We start from the raw sequence: 27,644 nt of genomic DNA, 5'->3' as shown, positions 1-27,644 counted from the left end.
AATGAAAGTGTCCACCTCTGAAAATGTATCCCCAGGCCTTGGGAGAGAAATGTTGGGAGACAGGGAGTGAGGTCTCAGCACCAAAAAGGCAAGCCTCTCGGCCATTTCACAATGGCTGGACAGCTGTTCTCGGAGTCCACATCAGTGAGGTCCCATCGAGTGGCCCTGAGCCCAGAAATAGGACACCTGGGGCCACCACTGGGCGTGAGGGCTGAGCTGGCCCCGCCTCCCTTGGGCACCACGCTCCGGTGTCTGCGATGGCCCGACTTACTCTCGCCCTGTCCTGGTGAGGAGGACCGTGCGGGCACTCTCCGTCAGCCCCCGGGGCACAGCGGCCGTGGCAGGGCCCGAGGTGGGGTGCGGGCTGACTGTCTCGCTGCGGGCCAGCTGCTCCGAAATCCGCTGCCGCCCCTCCAGCTCGGAGCCAGGCACCACTAAGGAGGCAGAAAGAGACCAAGGTGAGTTTATTAGCTGGAGAGGATCCCTGAGGCGCCCATTTCCAGGAGTAGCAGGATGTGGGCCAAGAGGCGGTGTCAGCTGAGGTCATAATTGAAGTTCCCAACGAGGTCACTGGCCCACTGACCTCAGAACCAGAAGACGTGGCTCTTGCTGGGAGCTCGGAGTGCAAAGAGGGGCCTGAAGAGCTGCTCCTACGTAGATTTCCCCCCACTGTCCACCATGTCAGCACCACGTCTGTGTTCAGGAACCTCCCCCTGTGAAGAGCTCATTGCTCCTTCCCCCAGACCCTCCTCCCCCAGCCTCTGCCGTATGTTCTGGGGCTGGCTTTGGAGCCCCCACCTCCTGCTAAAATGATCACTTTGCCTCTGTGTGTTTTTCTGGGGAGAGTGTTCAGAACTTTAGCCTTTCAAAGGCATGGGTGACCACTGGTTAAAAACCAATGACCTGGCCCATGCTTTAAGAACAAGGAGCCCTTGGAACCCTACTCAATAATACAGAGAGGAACGGATTATGGATACAGGGAACGACCTGGATGACTTTCTGGAGATATGCAAAGTGACTAAGCCAAGTTCAAGTGCATACACAGGATTCCATTTATAGAATGTTCTTGGAATGACAAAATTGGAGGGATGGAGGACACCTGAGAGACGATCAGGAGTTCAGAAGGGAGCGGACGTGGTGTGTCTAGTAAGGGGCAGTGGGAGGGACCCTGGCCAGTGATCTGGACTGTAGTGTTTGCAAGAGGTTCTCATTGGCGGAAACTGAGTGAAGGGCCCACGGGATCTCCCTGGATTATTTATTACTACGACATGTGAATCCATCATCACTAATTGAACTTTTAATTAAAGTTTAATTGTCAGAGTTTTAAATGATGAGCTTCGAAAGAAGCACAGCCAGCACAATGGTCACTTTCAAGAGGGTGTGGAAGGAGCTTGGTCTGTGTTCATTTTGTGAAAATTCATCAATGTACGTTCTTTCCTGTATGTTTGTTTTCTAAAAAGCTTACATGCATTTTTTACAGGTAAAAACGGAAATCACAGAATGTAGAGATGTGGAAAGTGTACACGACACAGTGTTTAGGGGGAAAAAGAGAGTATTAAGCATGCTCATCTAATACGATCTGATTTCTGTTTTAAGTGTATCTAAATGAACACAGGCACATTGCTATAGAAAACTGCGCAGGTTCCACACCAGAATGTAGCAGTGATAGTTTTCAGCATATTTTTTTCTCTCTTCCCTTTGGCCTGCCCTATCTGTAGTTTCAAATTTCCCTGCGGTGAACTTGTATATTTTGTATCCTAAAGGGTAATGTGATACAAGGTTTTTGTTGCTTTGATTTTTCAATCTGGGGTGGGCCATCTGGTGACTCCCAGGTTCTGGCCAACACACAGGTATCCATCCACTCACCCATCTGGGCCACTGGCACCTGCTCCTGGCGGAAGCTGGGTGCCCTCTGCCGCAGAGGACTGTCCTGGCCAGAGGGTCGCCTCTGGGCTCGCCTCCTGGGTGTGCTGGGCTCCGCAGATCTTCTGGGGACTGGAGGGCCCGCGGTCTGGGGGTGAGAGATTGCGTCCCGGGGCTCAGATGTGGCGAAGGGCTGGGCCAATGTTCCTGCAGCGCTGGGGGATGGTGGCGGGAGAGACGTGTTGAGATCACTCTGGCTTCCGGGACCCCCAGGCTACACCTCCTGACCTCTGGGACTTGCTGGTGCTTCTGAGAAGACGCCCCCATTACACACACATTTGTGTATCCAGCTGTACACCTGCCTACCCACAGGTGCAACATCATAAAGCTCAACTTGATTTTTAGAAAATACACAGAGAAATGGAATTCCTAATCCTTTCTTTTCTGTAGCCACAGGCAGCCAGGCAGGTCTCCTGGAGGAGGGGGCTGCACCCAGCTTTGGAGGCCCTTGTCTACAAGGTGGCTCGTCACTCCAGCCTTCCCCGAGTGCCCTCCCCTCCTCAGCCCTTGCTTTGGGGGTCTACCCCAGTCTCTTCCCAGCTAGTCGCCCTTTACCCTTGTCTTCCGCTCACCTCCTGCCACACACTCTGTAGACCTTCATTTACCATTCAGTCATTCATTTGCCCAACAGATACTTATTCCCCGGTCTGTCGCTGATTGGCTGAGTGATCTGGGCAAGCCGCTTTCCCTCTCTGAACCTCGGTTCCCCTCTATCGATAAGATAAGGAACCACGGGTGGGGGATGAGGTGGGGCCTCCGAGAATCCCCAGGTCATCAGCCCCTGTTCTGGGCTCATGGCACTTACTCGCAGGTCACCCCTCTGCATGCAATGCTGTTGGGGAAGGGGGTTCCCAGAGTACCTGGTGTGCGAGAGCCGATGCTCTGGTGTGTGGGTGAGGGGCGACACCCTGCTGGTTTCGGAGCCCACAAAACCACTGTCTGTCTCGGGGGATGCCATCCAGGGCTCCTGCAAGAGGCAGTGTCCCTTTAAGTCTGAGGAATGTGCCTGAGGCGCACTGGGGAGGCCTTCCCGAGTCCTGGCCTGGACCTCACATTCCAGAGGCTCACAGGCCTGGAGGCTGGCCCAGCCCCTGGCAGCCAGGCCTGTGTGTGAGAGTCCTCGGCACCCTGGACCAGCACCAGGTCCACAGCAGGGGCTCTCCATGTCCAGGGAGGGCCCTGAGCAAGTCCGGCTTCCCTGAGGAGCTGCCGAGGCCCTCGGGAAAGATACTGTAGCATGTTTCTGGAGCTGAGGAGGAGGGGGAGGAGAGGGCGGGTGCTGCCTCACTGTGGGGATGCGATGCACATTTCCACGTGTCTTCCAGCTTGGGTCTAGAAGGCCACGGTCCTGTGTGACTGCAGAAATGCCTGGGCCCAATGAATCGGGAAAATAAAATTCATCAAACATGCACACCTCCTCTACACCGGGTCTAATGAAAGATGCAAAGAACACACACAGGTAGGGGTGCAGGTGCCTGCCCTCAGTGGATTCATGGTCTAGTGCAGATTCCTTACTACGGGCTCATCAGGACTACAGATGTGTGTGTGTGTGTGTGTGTGTGTGTGTGTGTGTGTGCGCGCGCACGCGTACACATGTATACACATGCATTATTCTATGGGAGGATCCATGGCGTAAGTCACATTTCCTTCGTGATCTGCGACACCTGCAACAGTTTGAAAATTGCCCCTCTAATGTCACAAACAGGACTGTCCCCCCATCTGAGCTCAGCAGGCACAGAGAAACACAGACAATGGGCCATAAGCTCTCAGAGGACAAGAGCTCCTGGCAGGGGGATAGGGGACCAGGGAGCCACAGCAGAGAGGCAGCACAGGGCACAAGCCCTGAATGTTGGGGCAGAATTGTGCCTGGCAGAGATTGGGAACAGTGGGCATTCTGGAAGGGTGTGAGCAAAGGTCTGGGGGCAGAAGTCCCAGGAGACCCACAGCCCGTGTGGATGCTTACCTCCAGGTGGGGCCCACCAGCTTGGTGCAGAGACTTCTGGGGAAGGTGCTCAGAGATGCCACTTCCCTCTAAGCTGGTCAGACTGCTCTGGTGGGAGGCGGAGGTCTGGGTGCCCCGAGGGTGAGGTGGCCTGCTGGGGCCTAGGGGAGCTGCCTCAGCTTCATCCTGGTCCTGAAGGTAGCCATCTCTGGCCAGGGGTGCATGGAAGCCCGCTGGCGTGGCAGACACCATCTGTTCCACAGAGTCCCTGGAAGGGTGGCGGGGGGAGTGGAGGGGAGACAGCACTTATGGGCTGGGCAGCCCTGTCCTGGGAGCCAAGCAGAGCAAGCTACAAGCTCTGGGGTCAGACACCCTGGTTATGTCCCCATCTAGCTGTGTGGCATTGGGCAAGACACCTCCCCTCTCTGAACTTCACTTTCCTCCTGTATAAAACCCACCCAGCACACTGCAGCGGAAATAGTGTGGAAACAGACGAGCTATCATTTCCCAGGCTTCAGGAATCCACACACTCTCCTCCCAATTCAGCCCTTTTCATTAAGCTCAATCTATTCAAAAGGCTTAGGTCATCATTATAAAAGGAAGATCAGTATTCCGTATTGCAGACAGCGGCGAACTTTGGAAATAAGACAGAAGAAACATGAACACATTATTGTGATATTCTAGACAGATCCTTTGGTCTGCTAGAGGCTCGCCCAGGCCTGAGGCTTGAGGCTTGCTCACTTGTTCTCATCCTTTTTAAAGGAAGATCAAGAGAGGCAGTGAAGACATAACAACACGGAAACTTTCTCCTGGATGGACTTGGAAGGTCTGAGGCTGAAAAGGACAGTGACATTATCCCACGCTGCATCTGTCCTGCCAAAAACCACGTCCCATCCCACCCAAATCCCTTCCTTCCATTGCTGTCAATGGTACACAGCCCGCGTTTGGGACAGACCTGGGTAACAGGCCGGGAAAACCACTTCTAGGCTGTGAAGAGCCACCTAGCTCAGGATGACAATCACCACCCCTGTGGCTTCAGAGTTGGTTTGGGGACAAGGAGGGGAAGCTCAGTGCCATACTTGAGGGGGGTCCTGTGACTTCTTTCAGCCGGTGCTGGAAGCCGCCTTATGGGGATCCTGGTGGCCTCTGATTTCCGTGGAGCTGGAGCTGGTCCATCAACTGCTACCATATGGCCCTGTCCGTCCTCCTCCTGCTCGTCCACCTCCCCCCCTCCCTCCTCCTCCTCCTCGTCCTCCACCTTCATGGCTTCTGGGAGGCTCTTCACGCTGAGGTACCTGAGGAATACAGAGGAGCATGACTTCTGCCTAGCAAGGCCAGCCAAGATCCAGTCACTGGGCCGGACACCCTGGCCTCACCCCTGCTACTCACCGCTCCAGGAGGCCATGGAAGTCCCGCCCCACCTGCAGCTCCTTGTGCCTGATTGGAGCCGGGAGGCCCAGGGGGCCGTCCTCCGTCTCACTGCTGGCCGTGCTCAGCTCCTCGTTCACATGCGATGGACAGGGGCCACTGCTGGTGGCGTCAGGCTGCGCCAGAAAGATGGAGGGACAGAGATTCAGCCGACAACCAAACAGCACTTTGTAGGGACCTAACTTCTACTGGACTGTGCGGAGTGCTGAAGCGTTAACAGGTTACACTCCCTAACTCTTGCCCTTTCCTGCGTGCGGAACCTAGGGACTGGCTCGTGCGAGCTTCAGTACTGAGTGCCCTTAACTGAACACCTACTACACACCAGGTGCTGAACAGACCTCACTTCACAATAGTCCCACCAGCACATACCGCTTTTACAACCCATTTTACAGACAGGAAACTGAGGCTCAAATGATTTGCCCAAACTTACAACAGAAGCGAGGGGTAGAGCAGAGACTTGAGCCCTGACTTCCTGCCAGAGGCACCTCTCCTGACCCGCTCTATTCCAGTATGGACACCCAGCCCCCCAAATACCTTCCCTGTGGGAGCATGAGACGCCCCCCTCAGGATGACGCACTTGGGGGTTTCACCCATCAGCGCAGGAGGTGGGCCCTGGGGGAGCTTTCCACAGTGTGAGTTTCCCCGACATCACGGGGCCACCAAGGCCTCCGCTGTCATGGACAGCTTTCCAGCGCCCATCCCTCCGTCAGCTCCTGCCTCACCTACCATGCTGGCCCTTTCCCCTGCCCTGGTCCCTAAAAGACATGCCTTCACAACATAGGGAGCGAGCCACGGCCACCACACTGTCACCTGTGTGGCCACTATGTGACCGCTAGCCACTCACCCTGCTCAAATATGCAACGCAAACCATGATTGTCTCTCCTGGGGCCGTGATTTGGGCCAGAGAGACTTCTACAAAGTCCATTCTGTGCATGGACCTTGTCTAGTGTCTCTGATCTGTGCATAGTCCCCAACTCCACCTAGTGCTACAAGCCGGACCCTGGAGGCCATCCCTTGTTCCCCTTCCTCTCACCACCAATGCAAGGCCAGGCAAATGTGCCTTCGATCCCTGTCTCAAGTCCATGCACATCTCTCCATCTGCTCTTCCCCTTCTCCCACTCCCTGCTGAAAACCCAGAGGAGTTTAAGGCCAAACCCTTGATGTGACCCACAAGCCTCACATCATGGAGCCTCCACCTGCCTCTCTAGCTCCAGCTCTGACAACTGCCCCCTCACCTTCCATACTCTAACCACAGGGCCTTTGCACAGGCTGTTTCCCCTGCTGCATGGCTTCTTTTCTTCTGCGTGTAGTCATTCCCACTCATGCTCAGATCTCATTAAAACATTTCTTTCTCAAGAAAAACTTCTTGGACCCTCTCACCTCTGTCATGTCACCCTGCTACTCTCCCAGAGCCCCATAATTCTCCTTCCGAGTCCTGAGCAAGACAGAATTAGTTCAAGTAGACAGGAAACTACATGAGTATAGAGGCCACCTATTTTTTTAAGTTTGTTTATTTACTTTGAGAGAGAGAGCATGAGCAGGGGAGGCACAGAAAGAGAGTGAGAGAGAGAATCCCAAGCAGGTTCCACAGTCGGTGCAGAGCCCGATGTGGGGCTTGATCTCATGAACCCAACACAGCGTCCGATCTCACGAACCATGAGATCATTACCTGAGCTGAAATCAAGAGTTGGAAGCTTAACCAACCAAGCCCCCCAGATGCCTCCCACCTATTTTTGTCAGTTGGTCTCCCACTGAATTCCCCCCACATGTCGGGGGTGCTGGCATACGGGACACACTTCACAAGTATGTAGTGAAAAAGTCCATTAATGAAGAAGAGAAGGAAGGAACGGTCCAGCACGGCTGGGCAAAGCGGTACCTGAGGGTAGAGGGTGTGGGCGGCAGGTGTGGGGGCTTGTCCGGAAGGAGAAGGTGGGTGCGCTGGCTGGTGTGGAGAGGCCGCGGCTGGGGGCCTGTCCGGAGTGCGGTCTGACCCGGGTCGCTGGGGCTCCAGCTGGCTCTGCTCCACGAGGTCCTTCAGCTCTTCCAGGTGGATGCCCAGCTGCAGCATCTCCTCATCTAGTGCCCTGGAACGGGGAGACATCAGCCCCCAGAGCCCGTCACCACAGCAGCAGGTCTGGGAGGCTGTGCTTCGGAGCAGAAGTTCCAGAGAATGCCCACACCGGGTCCAGTTAATGTCCCAGTTTGCACTGTGTGGAGAACTCGAAAAAGCAAGATGAAAGGGGTCTCCCCTGGGATCAGGTGGTCTCTGCCTGAGTCCCCCTCTGTGGCCAACAGGCTGCGGGACCTTGAGTCAATCCCTTCCCCCTCTGGTCTCCCTCCCCAGCTCTCCAATGAGCAATTTGAGGCCTCATCTCCAAGGTCACATCTCATTGCAATGAGTCCAAAAGGACACACGCTTCAGTCTTCAGGTATTCCCCCATCTGGACACGTCACTAACTAGAGTAGGATTTCTCTCCGTCCTGTAGTGCATGAATTGTGAGGACGCAGTGCACCCCTCCTGGCGACCGGGGGAACCAGGGCCCTCCCTCCCCAGCACGCACCTGCTGGGATCAAATGTCCCGGTTGTCCCCCGGGGGCCAGCCAGCTGCTGCTCCCTGCGGGCCCTTAGGTACTCCTCCTCCAGGATGGCGTGGGCAGCCTTTAGCCGCTGGAAGCCCTGAAAGCAGACCAGGCCAGGAGGCCCTGAGTGCGCAGCCCCGGTGGGCTCTGTCCCTGCAGGTACAGTGATGAGGTAGCTCACGGTGGGGTGGGGCAGGAGACCCATCCTCTGGGCCCCCAAGTCCCCCGAAGGCTGGGGTTAGGACTCATCTCTACCAGACTGCTGCTAACAATAGCTATGATGTACTGAGCGTGAAGGATCTATGCTAAAGCACTTTTCCAACATAATCCTAATGGCAGGGGTCAATTTATCATCTTCATTTAAAGAGGAGAAGATACAGCACAGAGAGGTTATTTAAGCTGGGGAAGGTCACAGAGCGAATGAGCAAGTTGTAGTCAGGATTTGAACCCGGGTCCTCTAGCTCCAGGGCACCTAGGACTAACAATGATGTTATGCCCCACAAACTCCCCACAAACTTGGGAAGAAGGGTCATTATCCCTGGCTTATTGTCATCCCCATCCCAGTCATTCTCTCCTGACAGCAGGCTGAGTTCAAGGACAACCTAGAATCTAGTCCCTGGGGAAGCTTGATCTTCCGACAGCTCTTGATTTCCCTGGCTGCGGGAGAAGGAGGATAGAGGGGAAGAAAATAAATTGTGTTGTTTTTCAAGATTTTTTCCTTGATCATCCACTCGGTGAGGTAATATAACCCATATCACATATTTTCTGTTGGAAAATGGATGATGTCTATATGATAACATAGTAATGAGTAACATAGTAATGACATAGTAAAAAAATAGCATATTTTGCAAAGCAGGTGTGTTGCGATTTGCCCCTGTCCACCTCCGCTTCAGCTCCGCTCCCCACCCTGCCCTGTGCCTCCAGCATCGGCTGGGCTCCCCCAACCTGCTGGCTTCCCGTGGGGTCTTGACGAGCAAGAAGGCATCCATAAGACGTCATAGGGTGGGAAGAGAGAGACCGGGGAGGGAAGAGCTCTGGGTCCCCAGGCTGCCCTGTCCCTGGTCAGATCCCCTCACGCTGCCCATAGCCCTGCTAACAGCCCTTCATTGACCCCCACGCTTCTAGCTTTGAGAGCTTGACCTGCTCCTTCCTGGGGTCCTGGCTGGTGCAGCAGAAACCTCCATCTTACCTATGACTATCATTGGCTAGAAATACCAAAATCCGAGAGGAAATACGCCAATAATGGTTAGATGAGGGCTCTCCTCCCCCTTCCCCCTTGGTTTTCAAATACTGGGCCATTACTTTTATAATAAAGACAATTCTTAAAAGGGAAAGTCTTTTCTGGTTGCCGGGAGGCAGTGGAATCGGTGTGAAGCGTGCAGGGCCTTGATGATCACCCTGGACTCAGACAGACCCGGGTCTGGGCTCTGCTGCCTACTAGCTGTGTGGCCTTCAAGTGGCCTGTCTGAGTGTCCCCATTCCATTCCAGTTAAATGGGGGTGATGACTGTAACTACCTTATTGGCTTTCTAGGGTAGATTGCAACCATGTGCATCAAAGGCTTGCCGCAGGGCACACCACCACGATTAATAAGTGCTAATACTGGGGCAGGCTAAGCAGGGCTGTTTGCTGTAAACAGAGACAGTGTGTCTGGGGTTCTCTAGCCTATCTTCAGAGACTCCGCTATGGGGGCCAGAGCAGCGGTCTGGAGGCTCCAAGGGCGTCTCCCCAAGTCGGCGGTACCTTGAGTTGGTCCTGGGGCGTCAGCCGGCCTGCCCGCACCAGTGCTGCGAAGGACTCCACCTGGATGCCGGGAGAGGAAGCAAACACGCTCCGGTTAACCGGGACCCTGGAGGACGAGTCCTGCAGGCCCCCCGCACTCAGCCACATGCACGCCTGGGCACCGGGAACCGGGTCCCACCTCAGGATGTGGGCTTTCTGCCAAGCACGGAAAGGCGGAGGCCACTGCCTCCACCACCGGCCTCTGCCAAGGCCGCCTTTGAAAAATCAAAGCGGAGCCTCCCAGAATTTGTCAATAGCAATTCACTCGTGTGCACAAAGGTCTACAAGGCAGGATGTTTACTGCGCATCACTGCAGGGGTAACAGGAGACACTCTGAAAGCCTGTCTGTGGAATAGTACGCAGCCATCAAGAAGGGGAAGGGGTATGTGACTGTGCTCATGGATAAACCAAGAGCTGCTTTTCAGTGTCGAATTGAGGCGTAGGCCAGTCTTTATAAAAAGCTACCATCTGTATAAAATACATATAGAAAAGAGGAACAATATGAATACAGTTGCTTATATATTATAAAGTACCTCTAGGAGGATGCAAAAAATAGAAACATTCATTGCTTCTGGGGCAGAGAACTGGGTGGGGGGTGGGGAAGGGATGGGAGGAAACATTTCTACGACATGTATCTTTTGAACTTTGAACTGAGTGAATTCATTGCCTCCCCAAAAATAAACATTCAACTTCAGGACATCGAAAAAGTCGATGGACAGCACAGTGTACATAGTTGTGTGACCATTTCAAAAAGTACACATTGGGGCGCCTGGGTGGCTCAGTCAGTTGGGCAGCTGACTTCGGCTCAGGTCATGATCTCACAACTCATGGGTTCGAGCCCCGCATTGGGCTCTGTGCTGACAGCTCAGAGCCTGGAGCCTGCTTCAGATTCTGTGTCTCCTTCTTTCTCTGACCCTCCCCCATGCATACTCTGTGTCTGTCTCTCTCAAAAATAAATAATAAAATGTTAAAAAAATAAAAAATAAAATAAAAGCACACGTGTGCGTGTTGAACGTTTTTGCATGAAACAGAAGGGCGAGTATGGGAAAAAAGACTTCTCACTGAATATGCCCTTTGTACTATGTGAGGTCATTACGATGTGCATCTAATTACCTTTACAAAGGGGCACCTGGGTGTCTTAATCGGTGAAGCATCTGATTTCGGCTCAGGTCATGATCTCACAGCTTGTGAGTTCGAGCCCTGCATCGGGCTCTGTGCTGACAGCTCAAAGCCTGGAGCCTGCTTCCGATTCTGTGTCTTCCTCTCTTTCTGCCTCTCCCTGACTCACACACTGTCTCTCTCTCTCTCTCTCTCTCTCAAAAAATGAATGAACATTAAAAAATTTTTAAAAAGTTACCTTTACAAAAAAAATTTAACTAAGAAAAAAAGGACAAAGGGTGATTTGGAGCTTTCTAAGAAAGCTCTAGATTAGTGCTAACATGTAATATAGATATTTATATAATATAATTATATTACATAATTCATATAATATACAAAATAGAAATGTAATACAAGCTACCTATGCAATTTAAGATTTTTCTTTTAATTAAACATTTTTTGTTTATTTTAGAGAGAGCCCGATGCAGCATGGAGCCCAACTCAGGACTCAATCCCACACCCCTGGTATCATGACCCAAGCCAAGATCAAGAATCAGACGGATGTTCAACTGACTGAGCCACCCACGCATCCCTACAGTTTAAAATTTTCTAAAAAATAGAATAAAAATCTAAAAATTAATGCCAAATGTAAAAATATAAAAAGAAACAGGTGAATTAATCTTGACAGTGCATTTTATGAACCTAAAATATTATGTTTGACATGTGATCAATGTAAACAACTACTAATGAGATGTTTTGTATTCTTTTGTCACATAACATCTCTGAAACCCACTGTGTGTTTTACCCTCACAGGACGTCTCAGTTTGGACTGGCCACATGTCAAGGACTCGACAGCCACATGACCTGTGGCCCCTGGATCGAACAGTACAGCTCTGGGCCATCAGGGATCAGTGGGCACCCCAGCTCCTGCTCATCGTGATGACCTTGGCTTTGCTTTACACCACACAGGACAAGAGAAATGTCTCTCCAGGTACGGAACTCAGGAGGGTGGTGATAAAACAGGAAAAATACTTGTTCAGGTTACCTTGATAGATGAGCTTGAGGAAGTCAGACACAAAAGGACGGATATTATATAAACCTACTTATAAAAACCTCCAGAAAAGGCAAACTCAAGGAGACAGAGCATAAATGAGCGGCTGCCAGGGGAGGGGCGGGGGGTGGGCCAGGGGAATGGGGAGCGACTCCGTTATGGACAGAAGTTTCTTACTGGGGGATAAAAATGACTGACCCCAGAGAGAGCTGCATGACTATGAATGTAGTCAAACCTCTGACCCATTAACTTTAAAGATGTAAATTCTGATATGTGAATTCCATCTTAACAAAACTGTTACTGAACAAGGGTGGTTGGTATTTCTCTGAAGGAATTTGTTTTACGGCCATGTTAATACATGTAACTGTTGCATTTCCTTTGTCGCACTGACGACTAGGAAGCTCAAAACCAAACGCAAGCCTGGTAAAGCGTTCAGGATCCAACAGGACATTTTGTTCATTCACGGTACACTGCGTTCACTCTATTTTTTTCTAGCCTTACTTCCCCTTTGCCCCGTTTTCCTCACTTCCGTTTTCAGAATGTGGTTATTATGCGTGTTTCCTAAGCTGCTTTAAAGCACGTTGGCATAAGGCCAAGTGTATAGTTAAAAATAGATCTACAAACAGTTCACAGTTATTTGGACTGTTTGCTGAAAATATAAAGGCCCTTTGAGAAGAGACTGGGAATTTATTTCTGTCATGAAATGCACTAAGAAAGTGGGGTGATTTATCCCAAAGAGGAAGAGGTAGAGCGGAGCCTCTCTTATCCTTCCAGAACCCTGGAAGAGCCGAGAGTCTCCCCCAGGGGTGAACCAGGAGACACTCTCAAGCCCAGCTGGAGGGCGTTTGATGGGACAGAGAGCCAAGGAAAGGAGTGAAACGCAGCACTGAGTGACAAGGAGACGGCCGTACACAGCGCGAGAGACAGGCCCTCGTCTTCGAGATGGCCACGTCACCTCCAGCAGGGGAGGGCCTTGCGTGAGGTTCTCGCTCAAGCAGGCAAATGCCCAGCTTTGTCCGGGAGTTACGTCTCCCTCGTGTGACACTGGGGCTCCCCTCACCTTGGCCAGGAACAGGCTGGCCTGAGAAGCCAGCGCCTGGGTCTGCTCCGCTGACAGCGGGTCCTGGGCGACGCCTGCATTCTCCTCGGTCCACTCTGTTGACAGCAGGTCCTGGGTGACGCTTGTGTTCCCCACAAGCCACCCTGGGGCAGATGAGGAGGGGCTCGGGTCTCTTTGAACTGATGGCCACCCTGTAATACACAAGCACTGAACGCTGGGGCCGAGAACTGTCCTTCCTGGGGCCGAGGGACCAACACCGAACCCCAACCCACACCCTCTAGCACCAAGCTACAACCACGTCTTACATGGGCCCCAGGAAGTGGGCTGGGCAGCGGAGGCCCAGGTGCAGAGAGAATGAGGCTAGATCTGCCACAGATCACACGGCTGGGGCCAAGTGAGGCCTCTGGCTTCCCAGTCAGCAGCTCAGGCTCGAGCTCAGAAAGACTGGGGTTCAAATCTCTACCCCACCCCCTTCTGCTGGTAGCAGTGTGGCCTTCAGCATGTCCTCGGCATGCCAGGCCTCGGGGCCAGTGATGTTGATGTGGAGATGAAGCGGGATCCTGGTCCCGCACAGCAAGGCTTGCCGTGGAGCCTGGCGCGCACACGGGCCCCAAAGGGACAGTGCTCTTTGTGATGCACTGGGCCCACTATCACCCTGCCAGGTGTAGAGCTAGGTCCCCCCCAGGCTGCTCTGGCTCTAGGCAAGATGGTTCCCACATCTCCATTTGAACTCTTCAAGCCAAAGGTCACAGATGAGGGCCTCAGCTCCCTCCCTCCCCTGACCTGAAGCCAGTGCCCCCCTAAGGTGAACCAAGGGTCCCCAGAGCAGAGTCACAGGCAGAAGGCCCTATAGTCGCATTTCGTCTCTGACTCACCTGAGGCCCCAGAGGCCTGTCGGGCTTCAGGCCCTGACCACCGCTCCACACACTGGGGCTGTGGGATGGTGAAGGACAAGACCTTGGTCCCCTGGGGCATTGTCCCTGCACAGATGCTGTGGCTGGGCTGGGGCGGGTCCGAGTACAGGTTCACCTGTCACAGAGGGGAAGGCATGAGCACAGCCAAGTCAGGGTTGGCACAAACCCTGCCTAAGGCCTCCCTTCATTCACACCATCACTCAGGCACTCAACAAACATGCCTTGTAATAAGAAATACTACATTTTAGTGGAGCCTTGGGTGGGGGCCAAACAATGGGTCAAGGACGTACGTGCCCTTTCATGTTCTCTTTAGGCAGTCCTGCCGGGGACGCAGGGCAGGGACTGTCATCCCCATTTTACAGAAGAGGAAACTGAGGCTCCGGTTAAGTCACTCACTCGAAATCTCTAGCTATGAATCCTTTGACTGAGATTATAATCCTACTTTGACCCTAAAGTCTATGGCTTTCTACGTTAATAATTTTAAATTCTACTTGTCATGGAACCACAATTATAATTAATACAGTACATGCAGCAGGTATAATTATAATCATATAATAATATTTATTAGCAATAAACCATTTCCAGTAGTAATAACATTGATAATAACAGCAAACAACAGTGGTTTGAATGACTGAGCCAACGAGTGAACAGACTAATCTCTCAGCTCCAGTACATCTCCATCAGCTGAGGGTGGATTCCAAATGGTAGGTAGCCCAGTGTGTGAGACAGAAGTCTAGAATCAGGCCGATGGCCAGGGAAGACCATGTGAAGCCCTAAATTAGAGGGGACCCAGGTACGGTGGTCTAGTGCTGGGGTTGGTGAACTACAGCCTGTTCTTTTTGAGTGATGTCTTAGTGGACACAGCTATGCTTGCTTGGTATTACCATGGTTGCTTTCAGGCTACAATGGAGGGCTGAGTCACACTAAGGCCACATGGCCCTCAGAGCTGGAGATATTCACTAGTGGGCTTTACTGCAGCTCACTTTTGAATCCTAGAACAGGTGCACAAAGCGAGTGCACAGTAAGCAGCAGCCACTACCTTCCTATTAATCATCACCGTTATTAATGCTACTGCCATCATTATATGCCACCATTACCATTATTATTCCCACCATCGCCATCACCACCACCATTATCACCACCATCATCACTATCAGCAACACCATCATCACCACCATCGTGATCACCATCATCACCATTAGTATTGCTACTACCATCATTACACACCACCATCACCATCACTACCACCATCACCACCATCACCACCACCATTATGACCATCATCACCATCACCACCATCATCATTATCAGCATCACCAACGCCATCGTGATCACCATCATCACCATTAATATTGCTATTACCATCATTACACACCGTCATCACCACCACCATCACCACCATTATCACCCTCACCACCATCACCATCACGACCGCCATTATTGCCATCATCACCATTACCACCATCCTCACTATCAGCATCACCATCACCACCATCATCACTATCACCATCACCCTCACCACTGTAAGAGTTGCCATGGGAGGGCGACCGAACAGCCACTTTGCTGTGGAGAGCTGCATGCACTGACAACCCCCACCTGCAAACCTGGAATGACCTGCGCCATTTGAAAAGCACCAGCAGCCATGTTATTGCAGGTCAGAGAATAGTTCCAGGCATTGCCAGGGACTGATGACCCCCACTCTCCGAGCTGGAATGTCTCACCATGGAATTCCAGCATCCCCCTCACCCCACCCAACTAAACAGCCACTCGTATCCTGCCACAGTCCAAAGATGCCCTTACTTGGCTATCTGCCCACCTGAGATCAAACCCGGAACTCTTGCACCCATAAAACATCTTGCTCTCCCAAACCAGGCGTGACTTCCCTGACTCCCCACTCCCGGAGTCACGGAACCTCGCCCAGGAATTGCAGACTCCAAAAAAGGCTTTCTTGGCTCCATAACTTGGTCTCTCTTTTCCCTCTCGCCTCTGCCTCCATCTATTAAACCTTACAACCACCATCACCATCACCACCACCATTAACACCACCATCACCATCACCACCATCACCATCACCACCACCATTAACACCACCATCATCACTATCAGCATCACCAGCATCACGATCACCATCATCACCATTAGTATTGCTATTACCATCATTACACACCACAATCACCACCACCATCACCATCACCACCACCATTATCACCAACATCATTAACACTGTCACCATCTTCTTCATCATTATCACCAACACCACCATCATCACCATTCTCATTGTCACCATCACTGTCATCACCACCATCACCACTGTCATCACCATCATCTCCATCATCATCACATTTATCACCATCATCATCACCACTGTCATTTTTACTGCCATCAGTCATGGAGGCAGGTCCCTGGAAAAGCTACTCCCCTGTGGTGCCTCAGTGCCCCTAGCTGGTCAGGCTGGTCAGGCAGCTTATCTTACTGCTCCCTGCAGCCCCAAGGTCAGCAGTGGGCAGTTCAGGGTGTGCCTGATAGAGGGAGCTCCCTAGCCCCCAAGTAGGCAGCCCTTCCCTGCTTAAGCTGCTCTTCACGTCCTGCCAGTGGCAGAAAAATCTACTCCAAAGTGAGGGACAATGGCCCAGCATGGCCTGGTCCCCTTTGCCTCCCCCTCCTTCAGACCCAGCCTCTGATGAGAACAAAGCTGGATTTTAATAATCCTCTCGGCCATCTGCTCAGACCCGCCAGTGGGGGCTTGCCCACCAGCACCCCTTTCCTCCCATGGTGACCCAAATCTGGGGGAGGCCCCGCCCTCCTGAGTGCTCCCGGTGCCCTGCCCCACCCCTTCCCCAGCCTCAGGCCCCACCCACCAAGGGCCAACCTGGGAAACCACTGGGAACATGCATGTGTTTGGGCAGAGGGGCCCAAGGCCTGGGAAGGGGGAGCTGGGGTGAGTGTGGGTAATCTGAAGCTATTCAGGCCCCACCTTGGGATCTGTCCCTGGAGAGGCCAGCACCCACCCTAGCACCCCACGGCGCCCCTTTTCAGCCAGAGTATCCCATGGATCTCCCGGAGGCTAGATTAGCTCCCTCCAGGGGGTTAATCAGTGAACTAGAGACAGTGAGTGTGGGAAACAGGGGGTTAAATAACTGACTAGTCTTCACACAGATGGGTTTCTCACAGCCTTTAAAATGCTAATGGGCTTTATGAATGGGGTGAGGAGGTGGGGGGAGTAGAGAGAATAGGCAACGTTTCCCCCACCTTCTCTGGAGACTAACCTCCATGCCCCCCACCCCCACCTTCACAAGGGGCTTCTGGTCATCAGAACACGCATTTTAGGAAAGGCAGTTTTATGTCACCCCTCTCCTTTCCCCTGACTCTTTTTGGGGTAGTTTCTGGGGGTAGTTCTGGCCTCCTCGGCCCCTCCAGGTCCCCCTGCAGCTAAGCCCAGGGACTGCAGCTGCAGGGAGGTGACTGTGGGGCAGCAAATCAGTGACATCACCCTCAACTGGCGTGAGCTGCCACTGCCACTCCCTGCCCCTGAGAACCCTGCCCCGCCCCCCCCCCCCCAACTCACCCTCTCCGGCTGAAGCCTGGTTCTGCTGGAGAAGCTGGGGCTAACTGTGGGCTTCGGAGACAGACTGCTGGGCTCGAGCCCCAGCTCCGGCACCTACTTGCTATGCGACAGGCACATTTATTTCTTCCCTTCTCTGTGCCTCAGTTTCCCCAGTGGCAAATCATCCAGGACAGAGGTCAGTACTGTCACTACAGCTGTCATCACTGTAATGTCGTCATTCTGCCTTGGCCGTGTGCCTCTGCCACACAGCCAGCCCCAGGGCCCGGGTCCCGCTTACCCAGGCTCACCGCTCTGGAACCCGGCATACACACAGTAGGTTTAATCCCCAACTGTTAATCCCTTATCTGCCAAAGGGTTTTGAGCAAACCACTCAGCCTGGCTGTGCCGTGGTTTTCTCTTGTGAAGGACTTCAAATGAGGTGACCCCGCTAGTGTACTCAGCCTGGGACCTGGCACCTTTCACGGCTCAGTAAATGCCAGTCCCCTTCCTTGGGGCGCCCACCCATTGCTGCCCACCCCCTGCTGGGCAGGCCCCAGTGTCCTCAGGGCAATGTCCCCAGCCTGGCTGCTTCCCACATAGGCCCACCCCCTTCCCCCTGGGCTCTGAGCAGACAGGTTAGGGGGCTCAGCAGGTCCCCGAGGAGTCTACTGCCACCAGCTCAGTCTGAGGGAGCAGGACTGGCCCCCCTGGCAAGGGCTCTGGGCAGGAAGCCGTTCTGGGAGCTCCTGAGTCTTCAGGATAGAGTTTACAGAGCTGGGGACAGGGTGAAAACCTGGCTGGGAGCTGTGCTCCCCCGGGCCCTGTGGGGTCCCCTCCCCACTCAGGCTCCGGGAGGGGGGCCCTGCCTTGTTGCACACCCCCAGGGCAGCTGGGAGATTGGGGGACTGCCAGAGAATCATCCTGCTTCCGGAAGAGCCTAACTGACCTGTGCTCACCCTTCTCTTGCGGAGAACCCCCGAGCTCAGGAGTCGGTGTTCCAGAAAGCAAGTGAGAGTGGGTGCACAGCTACAGAACCACCCCGGCCTCTCCCACCTTCCCCCCTGCTCCTCTCACACACAAGACACAGGGCTGGGCCGTCAGCCAGGACGAGGTACTAACTCGTTCTCCTAAGTGAGTTAAGGAAGCAAGGAGAGGAGGGAGGGGATGCTCCAAGGCTCTGCCCTGACCTTGAACTCTGGCCCCCTCTGCCTTTCCTGACCACCCAATTCCCAATGTGTTAGATGGCGGAGCTGAGGGTTTGGACCTGATGGCCACTTCCTTTCTCCTTGAGCTTCTAGGAGTCTGCAGTCATTCGGGCACAGCTCCCCGAGGAAGAGTCCTCAGCAAACCCCACCCGTGCCTCCCCAGCGTCCCCTGCCCTTCCCCCGGCTCTGGGTCCTTAGTTCAGAGAGCTAGAAGGAGCCTTAAGACATCAGGGGGACGCGCCTAACTCCCAGGGGGAAGGTCTGGGTGACCCCCTTTCACAGATGTGCCCAATAAGGCCAGGGTGGAAGAGACCTGCCTGCACCCTGAGACAGGGGTGGGGACTTAGAAGAAGTGCTCCTAGCGCAGGACTTCCTTTTTCTCATCACTGCTGCTTTGGGGACACCTCACACAAGTGCCTGGAGAGGCCCGAGAGCAGCCTGTGGCAGGGGAGGGGTCCTGGAGCATGAGAGGGACCAGCCAGGAGGGGGCCGAGAGAGGAGGCCAGGAGAAGGAAGCTCGGCAGCTCCCATCCCTTCCTCCACTGTGGCCTGATGGGGCAAGAGGGGGCGGGGAAAGCAGGAAGCCACGGGTGGCTATAACAGGTCCCACTTCCTGCCTCACCCCCAGAAAGGGGAAGGTCCCAAGGGTAGAATTCACAGCTTCCTCCCAAGTCAGGTGGGTGCTGGGCAGGACGGGGGTGGATCGATTTCCCCCTCCTCACTCCCCCTGCCACACACTGGACATTCGGTGGGGGGTAGGGGGGAGGCTGTGCGTGAGATGTTCAGGAAGGATCAGGCCCAGGAAATAAGCACCAGAAGCTGAGCAGAAATTGTGCTGAAACCTTGAGGCCCAGAGAACCTAGGAAACGTCCTTGAGGTCACACAGCTGGTCAGTAATGGAGTTAGGAGGGGAGCCCGAGTGCTGTTCTGGTGAAAATACTGGGAACCCCAGATTCTAGGATTCAAGAGCATCAAAGTTCATCAACAATAAAGGAGATAGAGCCCAGAGAGGGCTAGGTCACTGCCCAAGGTCACAGAGGGACCTTGTTGTGGCCTGGGGACAGGGTTCTTCTATCCCCAGGGTCTCAGCAGGTGGGAACAAAGACCACGGGAGGGTGTCACCTCTTGGGGGCCAGGGCCCCACCTCCACCCTACCCAAGCCAGTACCTTGGCCCCAAGGCGCAGCTGGTCGATGGTGTTTTCCGCCTCTGCGTACTTGGTGAGTAGCTTGTGATAGTCCTCCTGTGGGAGATGGAGAAGGACACGGTCACGCGCCTCGCCATGAGACCCCTCGCGCGCCCACCCCCCAAAGGGCTCCTCAGAGTGTTAAGAGCTCAGTGCCGGGAGCCGAGCAGACCCTGCCAGGCTCTTGTGCAACACGCACCCCGAGGCCATGTCGTGAGTGGGACAGGCGGCAGGAGGGTCTGCACCAGGGATGAGGGCCTGGGGGCTGCTTTACCTTGATACACAACCCCTGTGACTGCAGATGCAACTACCAAATTCTGGGACAGCTCTGTGCGCCCATGTCTGTCAGTGCTGGGGCTGGGGCCCATCTCTGTCTTCCTCACTGCTTTATTCCCTGGGCTTCAGGGCCATGCGCTTAGTCAGTGGTTTTTAATTTTAATTTTTTTTTAAGTTTAATTATTTTGAGAGAGAGAGGAGTGCAAACAGGGGAGAGGCAGAGAGAGGGGGAGAAAGAGAGAATCCCAAGAAGGCTCGGCACTGCCAGCACAGAGCCTCATGCAGGGCTCGAACTCACGAACCATGAGATCATGACCTGAACCAAAACCAAGGGTCGGATACTCAACCAACTGAGCCACCCAGGCACCCCCTTTTTTTTTAATGTTTTTTTAAATTTATTTTTGATACAGAGAGAGAGAGACAGAGCATGAGAGGGGGAGGGGCAGAGAGAGGAGGAGACACAGAACCGGAAGCAGGCTCCAGGCTCTGAGCTAGCTGTCAGCACAGAGCCTGACGCGGGGCTCGAACCTACGAACGTGAGATCTGACCTGAGCAAAAGCCGGAGGCTTAACCGACTGAGCCCCCAGGCTCCCCAGGCACCCTTTAATAAGTGTTTCCTTAAATGGTGGATGGAATGAGCCATCCAGGGGTCCCACAGAAGACTTGATCACAACTGCCTGACTCGGAGTTACTATTTGCCCTAAACAAAACTGACCAGCTTCATCAAATAAGTCACGACGGAGAAAAAGCGAAAACAAAAGGCACCGATCACCTTTGAAGGATGTTGGGAAACAGATGCGTTGTTCTGAAAGCTCGTAGTCAGGAGAGAATCAAGCATTTGGTCTGTGTGTCCCACGTGAATGAGACCTTGGTAACCAAATAGTTGATGCAGGGAGATTTGACTTTGAAGAACATTTCCAGGGGTGCCTGGCTGGCTCAGTCAGTTAAGTGTCAGACTTCAGCTCAGGTCATGATCTCACGGTTCATAGAATGAAGCCCCACATCGGGCTCTGTGCTGACAGCTCAGAGCCTGCATCCTGTTTCAGATTCTGTGTCTCCCTCTCTCTCTGCCCCTCCCTTGTTCACACTCTGTCTCAAAAATAAATAAACATTAAAAAAATTAAAAAATAAATAAAGAACATTCCCATCAAATAAATTCAGAAGGAATGACTGCATTAGGAGACTACCACTTTGTCACCCCAAACGGAAGACAAGATCAAGGCCATGGCCGTCGGTGACCCCTGACCTCACAAATCAGAGAGAGCAAGCATCCCGTGCCTCCTGAATGGACGCCCTGGGACATGCTCTCACCAAACACATCACTACCGCAGGGAGCGCATGGTCTGGCAAAGAAATAAACAGATAACTGCATCCCAAAAAAAAGCTTCTAGCACCTGGACCGGTGATCTACAGGACAAGAAGAAGACAGTGGAACATATGAAGAGATATTAGAAGCAAACTCCAGAATATGAGCGACCCTAGAGGCCACAACGGGTGTCCTCAACAAATCAATGACAAGGAAGCAAGAGATTTGAGGAAACAGAGGTCGGAGTGGGGGGAGACTTGAAAGGCGCACTGATCACGTGCGACAGAAGAGCTGTGTTTGGACCGTGATTCGAAGCAACTGCAAGAAACAAGCCATTTATGAGACACCAGGAAGACCTGAACCTTGACTGGACATTAGATAACATTAAGGAATTGGTGTTAGCTTTTAGGTATGCTAATGATATGGTTATGCTTAAGATAGAGTCTGTTAGACACGCCCATTAAAGTACTTCTGGGTAAAATGATCTGACACCTGAAATTCACTTCCAAATATTCCAGTGCGGTGAGTGGGAGGAAGAGGTGAGGCCACAGATGAAAAATGTTGCTGAGGGCTGGGTGGCAGGTACCTGGGTAGAAGCAGGGTGATGGGTCCATGGGGGCTCATTATACCATTTCTCGGGTGCGTTCGTTCTGAGTTTCTCATGCCAGAAGTTAGAAGCGAGTACACACAGACGACCCTTGTGGCATGAATGCAAGCACTGTTCTTTCTGAGCAAAGGGCTTGGGACTGTCTTCACAGCCCGGGCACAACCCTCCCTCTATCAGGTGGGGATTCCTGGCCACCCACCCGAATCGCGTCGAACGCAAGCCGACACGTGCCTTGGGGACACACCTATAGAAATGAGTCCAGTTTACCTGGAGCTGATGGACCAGTTTGGTGGCTTGTTCAGGAGTCTGAAATTCTTGGGGTACCCTGGTGATGGGGTGGGTAGGAGGCGGGTCCTTTTCCAGGCAGGCTTCGCCGCTACTCAACAGTACCTCCCGTACAATCTCAGCAGGTGATTTGAAGATCAGTGGCCTGGCCGGGCCCTGAGGCTGCCTGCCGTGGCTCCTGGCCTTGGGGGGATGGTAGCTCTCATCTTTGGGGAACCTCACCCGGGGTCCCACCTTCGAGAAATCAGGGAGCGGGTAGTTTAGCCGCCCCCGGCCATACTTGGGGGCATCAGAAGATGAGTGGCCAGCCAAGGTGGCCCCCTGCCTGGGTGGCAGGCTGCCTTGCCGAGCCGGCCTAGGCAGGTTCGGTGGGCTGACGGAGCCGGTGAACCGAGAAGGTAGTGGCTTAGGTGATGTCCGTGTCTGTTTCCAGGCTTGGTCCCTGAACTGAGGGCAGGAGGGGCTGGTAGTTTCTTTCCACTTGTCCACTGGACCCTGGAGGCTCTGGGTCTGGGGTCCTGAGGAGTCCTGGAATTCCGTGGGGGTTGCCAGAGCAACGCTCCTGGCGTTTGGGTTTCGGAGGTGGTGGCTGGAGCTCTGTGGTAAAGTTTCTTCTGGAGCAGTGGGCGGGGGGACATCAGTTTCTCCTTCCCAGGTAGAATCCAGGCTGTCATTGGGGTGGTCAAGGCTCACGGTCCCACTGCTCCAGGACCTTGCAGAGCTGAAGTCAACCATTGGGTTGACCTCAGAATGTTCTGGAAGTTTGTCTCTACTGGCTTGTTTGCCAGAGGCCCCCCAGCCTGTATCCTGATCCCAGCCCACAGCCATGGGGCTGGTGTTTCCATTGTCCCCTGAGCTGAGACCAGTCTCATGCCCCAATCTTGGGGAGCTCTCTCTGGCTTCCTCCACCTCAGGACCTCTGAGGGTCTCATCCGGCTCCCCTTCAGTCATGACCTGCTGAGGACCCTGCTGGGGGAGCCAGCTGAGAGGCAAGGTGGAACTTTCTGGGCTGTCCACATCCTCTACTTCAAAGTCTGGAAAACAGGTGATTAGTTCAGTATGTACAAGGTCTGTAATCACTGTGTAACATTACTTGAGTCAGTTCACCCCTCTGGGCTTTAATTTCCACATCATGTAGGGATGGCACAGATCCCAGGGATCCCCCCACATGGCCAAGAGCTTACCTGACCCCCTCTAGTTGTCCCAGGTCCTCCAAACCTGATCCTCAAACCTGGCAGTCCCCTCAGTATTTCCTGTCTCAGCGTCTCATCTAGTTGCGCAAGCCAGAGACTTGGGAAGCACCTTGGCCATCTCTTCCCCAACCCCCATTCCCCATTCTGTCACTGGATCCTGTCACAATGACCTCCTACTGAGCTCTCAAACTCACCTACTGCTCTTACGTCTCATGTCACCTTTGCTCTAGCCAACATCCTCTCTTGCCCGGACCACGGTAGTAGCCACTGAATCCTCCCTTTAATCCTCACCCTCATCCTCCATCAGTATACTCCTGTTCCCAAGACAGAGTAGGGTCCTAAGACCCTGGTCTCCATCCCCAATTAGCCCTCCTGATCCATCTCTCTCCTGTGGTCCCCCTCAGTCCCACTATGCTCTAGCCATGCCAAAGTGTTCCCACCACAGGGCCTTTGTAAATGCTGATCTTCTCCGCCAGAGTCCTCTCTCCCTCCTTTTGCCTAGGTAACTCCTATCTGTCTCTCAGGCATTAGCTCAACCTTGACCTCACCAGGGAATTCTTCTCAGATCTCCTTAACTAGGTCAGATTCTTCCTTTTATAGGACTGAATACTTTTATAGGACTTTTCACAGGTCTGAATACTTCTACTTTGAAACACTTATAGCTCCAGGTTTTATTTATTTACATGACTGGTTCATTAATATTTTTCTCCCCCACTACACAGTAACCTCTACAGGGGCAAGGACGTCCTCTGGTTCTGTTTACTATTGTATTTGCAGAGTAGATACTATTTATTGACTGAATGGAAAAAAGGAGAGAAGGGAGGGAAGAGGACAATACAGTATGCAAAGTTCTCAGAAAATGGAGAGTTGTAATTATTACATAGTAGGGATATGGACACAATATGAATAAAAATATCCATCTCCCCATCCATTCACTATCCTTCCAACCACTTACCCATCCATCACCTACTCACCTATTGATCCAACCATCCATCCTTTCAATCATTTATCCATCTAGCCACCCACTCACTTATCCATCACCCATTCACCCATCCATCCATCTAGCTGTCCACCACCCATCCTTCCCTCCCTCTATCTATACACCTATCCACCCACCCACTTACCCACCTAGCCATCCTTCTATCCATTCACCTATCCAACCATCCATCACCCATTCACCCATCCATCCACCTATTTATCTACTTATCCAGCCATCCACTCATCCATCCATCTGTACATCATCTATGCAGTCAATTTAAAAAATGTTTATTGAGCACCTACTTTGTCCTAGAACCTATGTCAGCCTCTGGAATAGACCAAAAGTTTCACAAGACACAGTCTGGATACCATCAAGCACAGACCCTCTGCTCTGGGCTGACGCACCTTTGTCAGAACCCTTGTATCACTCTTTGCTCCCCTCTGGCCTTTCCCCCTGGCACCTCTACATCCTTCAACTCCTTAAAATTTCCCTTCAGCTAGTCTCTCTTGTTTACAGCAGCACATGTGAAGCCCGGAGAAGTTAAGTAACCTGCCAAAGATCATGCAGTGGGCTCAGAGTAGTGCTGGACTGAGGACCAAAGTCCCAGCCATGCTGGCGAGTTAGTCTCTGCTGTGGGGCATCATGCAGTGTGGTGAGGAAAGCAGTCTTTGGAGTCAGGCAGCCCTGGGTTCAATCTTGGCTCCTCTGATCTCTTCCTGGGGGCCATGGGCAAGTTGCGCACCTCTTTGGCAACCCTGACTTGGACCTGAGACTAGCCCCTCCTACCTGGCAGAAGGTGGTCAGGAGGGAAGCAGACATGACCTGCGCTCCGTCCAGCCCTGTGGCTGGCACACCACAAGGGCAAGGGACATGGCAGCAGCTATTACATCATAGCAAAGGGTTAGCATGTAATCTCAGGAAGAGATGTCTCTGCCCTTTCATCTCCCTGGATGCCCCGTCACCTTTCCCTGGGGCGGGGGGCTTAATGGCTCTTGAGTGGGTAACTGTGGGCACACCTCACTTCAAGCAGACATGGCTGAAAGAATTTTGGGTCGGGGCACTGCTCTGCCAGCCACAGGGGCCTGCCTGAGTCACAGAACCCTAAGTCAGGGCATCTCAACCATAGTGTGCGTGCAACGGACACCACGTAGCAAGCTCTCACCACCCCCACTTCACAGACCGGGAAACCAAGCCTCAGAGAGAAGGGACCTCTCAGCAGGACTAGGGATTTAGTGTAATCTGGTCTTGATGTAAAGCAAAGCCTTCTTTAGAAAATAAGGGATGCCAACATTCTCATTGCTCATTGGGATTTTCAGAAATCTTAAAAATGGGTATAACTCCTGGACCAGGCAACTTAAATGACCAAGGTCATTATCAAATCTAATGTGCAAAGATGTACTAGTGACATTCATCTCTGCATTATTTATAATAGTAAAAATGAGAAACCACTTCTATGCCCAGCAAGAGATGGGCCCCCGGATCACGGTCTACCCACACCAGGGAATTCCTCTGTAGGCATTAGGAATGACTTTGGGGAAGGGCACCTGGGTGGCTCAGTCGGCTGAGCATCCAACTTTGGCTCAGGTCACGATCTCGAGGTTCGTAAGCTCAAGCCCTGTGTTGGGCTTGCTGCTGTCAGTACAGAACCTGCTTGGGATTCTCTCTCTCCCTCTCTCTCTGCCCCTTCCCTGCTCATGCTCATTCTCTCTCTCTCAAATAAAATAAACATTAAAAAAAAAAAAAAAGAATGTCTTGTGGAGAGATATATGATGAGCAGGGGAAATGCTCAGGTCCATTAAGTTCCACAAAAGCAACTACGCACTACAGCGTGGTTTGCAGAATATGGTTCCCTACGCATATTACATTTGCATATAAATATACGGAAAGAAGCATTTCTCTGGGTAATCAGCAATTTTTAGTTTTTTCTCTTTTTGCTTGTCTCTTCTGATATTTCCGCAATGGACACTACCACTTTTGTAACTCAAATCTTTTACATTTTTAAATTATAGGTTTCATGGATTTTCACTGAAAAAAGAGCATTGAAACACCCTCCACTCCCCACCCCCTGCCAGGAGGTGGGAGGCTCAGGGGGCACAGCTACAGGGTGGGGGCCCAGCTCACCCTCTCCCGCAGACTCTCCCGACTGGGAATCCCGGCGTTCAGCAGGTGGGGGGTCCGGGCCCCACGCTGGTGGCTGCAGGCATTGCTGCCCCAGCCGGAAGTCCTCCAGGAGCTCAGGGCTGGTGGCACTGGGAAAGGGCGCCTCTTTTACCCGTATCCCATTGGCATCCTTTTCCTCTTCGGCCCAGGCCCAGCGCCGCCGCCGGGGCCCTTTCCCCAGGCTGGGCTCGGCCCAGCGCACCTCCGTCCTGGAGCTGGCCATCGGGCCTAGCCCGTGCTCCACTCGGGCCACTTCATCCTCAGGAGACAGAGCTGCCACCGTGGGCGCCTGAGTCACTGCCGGCTCGTCTCAGTACTGGCCATGCTGCCTGCAGCCTGTCGGGGACACAATCAAGGGACAGCGTCACTTCTCCTGTCCCCTCCCTGCATCAGAGGAACTCCAGAATCAGAACACCCGGGGTCAGCTCCTGGCTCCAAGCCCGTGAGGCTGTGTGACCTGGAGCAAGTCACGCCAACTTCATTTTCTTCAGGAAAACTGGGAGAATACTCCTTCCCTCAAGACTGTTGTACGATTACCCGAGATACAGGGTACGGAGCCAGAGTCCGTTCCGTACCTGGCAAGAGGTCAGCCCATGCCAGCGATTCCCACCGTAGGCCAGGCTCCGTGCCCACATGAGAACCGAGAGCCCCAGGATGAAGCAGGCGGAAAGGCAGCAGCTACAGATCAAGGTGAGCGTGACCTGAGAAGCAGGGAGGTTTGGGGGGCTGGGGGGCTGGCACCAGGGGGAGGGGGGAGGTTTGGTCCACAAGCCACTTCCTCTGGGAAGCTTTCCGGACCCCCTCGGCTAAGAATTCACACTGGGACATTCCAGTACTCCAAATAATTGAGAGCAGGTCCTCAAACCGATGCACGTACACACACGTTCAGAGCAGCACTATTCACAACAGCCAAAGGGTGGAAACGACCCAAATGTCAACCAGCGGATGAGTGGAAACACAGTGTGTGGTGTGCATGTACAATGCACTAGTACTCAGTCCCTGAAAGGGAAGACCTGACACATGCCACCACAGGGATGGACCTGAAAACCATGGTGCTGAGTGAAAGGAGCCAGGCACGGGCCATATTTCTATTAAAATTCCAGAACAGGCCGACCCACAGAGACAGA

General features: G+C 53.1%; 1 protein-coding gene across 4 annotated transcripts in view; it reads right to left on the bottom strand.

Annotated features, from left to right (window-relative positions):
• The window catches only part of AKNA (AT-hook transcription factor), a 53,417-nt gene that overhangs the window by 11,276 nt on the left and 14,497 nt on the right, over nt 1–27,644 (bottom strand). For all 4 annotated transcript variants that reach the window (XM_029920577.1, XM_029920580.1, XM_029920579.1 and 1 more), the window contains exons 2-15: nt 26,479–26,853; nt 22,168–23,219; nt 19,694–19,768; nt 13,739–13,892; nt 12,864–13,054; nt 9,616–9,675; nt 7,855–7,970; nt 7,170–7,377; nt 5,255–5,409; nt 4,945–5,160; nt 3,887–4,133; nt 2,784–2,890; nt 1,867–2,078; nt 272–434 (exon numbers count right to left, since the gene is read on the bottom strand). In XM_029920577.1, coding sequence (XP_029776437.1) covers nt 272–434; nt 1,867–2,078; nt 2,784–2,890; nt 3,887–4,133; nt 4,945–5,160; nt 5,255–5,409; nt 7,170–7,377; nt 7,855–7,970; nt 9,616–9,675; nt 12,864–13,054; nt 13,739–13,892; nt 19,694–19,768; nt 22,168–23,219; nt 26,479–26,740 — 3,218 coding nt within the window. In that variant the 5' untranslated portion in view covers nt 26,741–26,853. The remainder of the gene's footprint in view (nt 1–271; nt 435–1,866; nt 2,079–2,783; nt 2,891–3,886; nt 4,134–4,944; nt 5,161–5,254; nt 5,410–7,169; nt 7,378–7,854; nt 7,971–9,615; nt 9,676–12,863; nt 13,055–13,738; nt 13,893–19,693; nt 19,769–22,167; nt 23,220–26,478; nt 26,854–27,644) is intronic.

This window comes from Suricata suricatta, chromosome 13, assembly GCF_006229205.1.
Source record: "Suricata suricatta isolate VVHF042 chromosome 13, meerkat_22Aug2017_6uvM2_HiC, whole genome shotgun sequence".
Classification (NCBI taxonomy): Eukaryota; Metazoa; Chordata; class Mammalia; order Carnivora; family Herpestidae; genus Suricata; species Suricata suricatta.
This window is presented reverse-complemented; position numbering and strand designations above follow the sequence as displayed.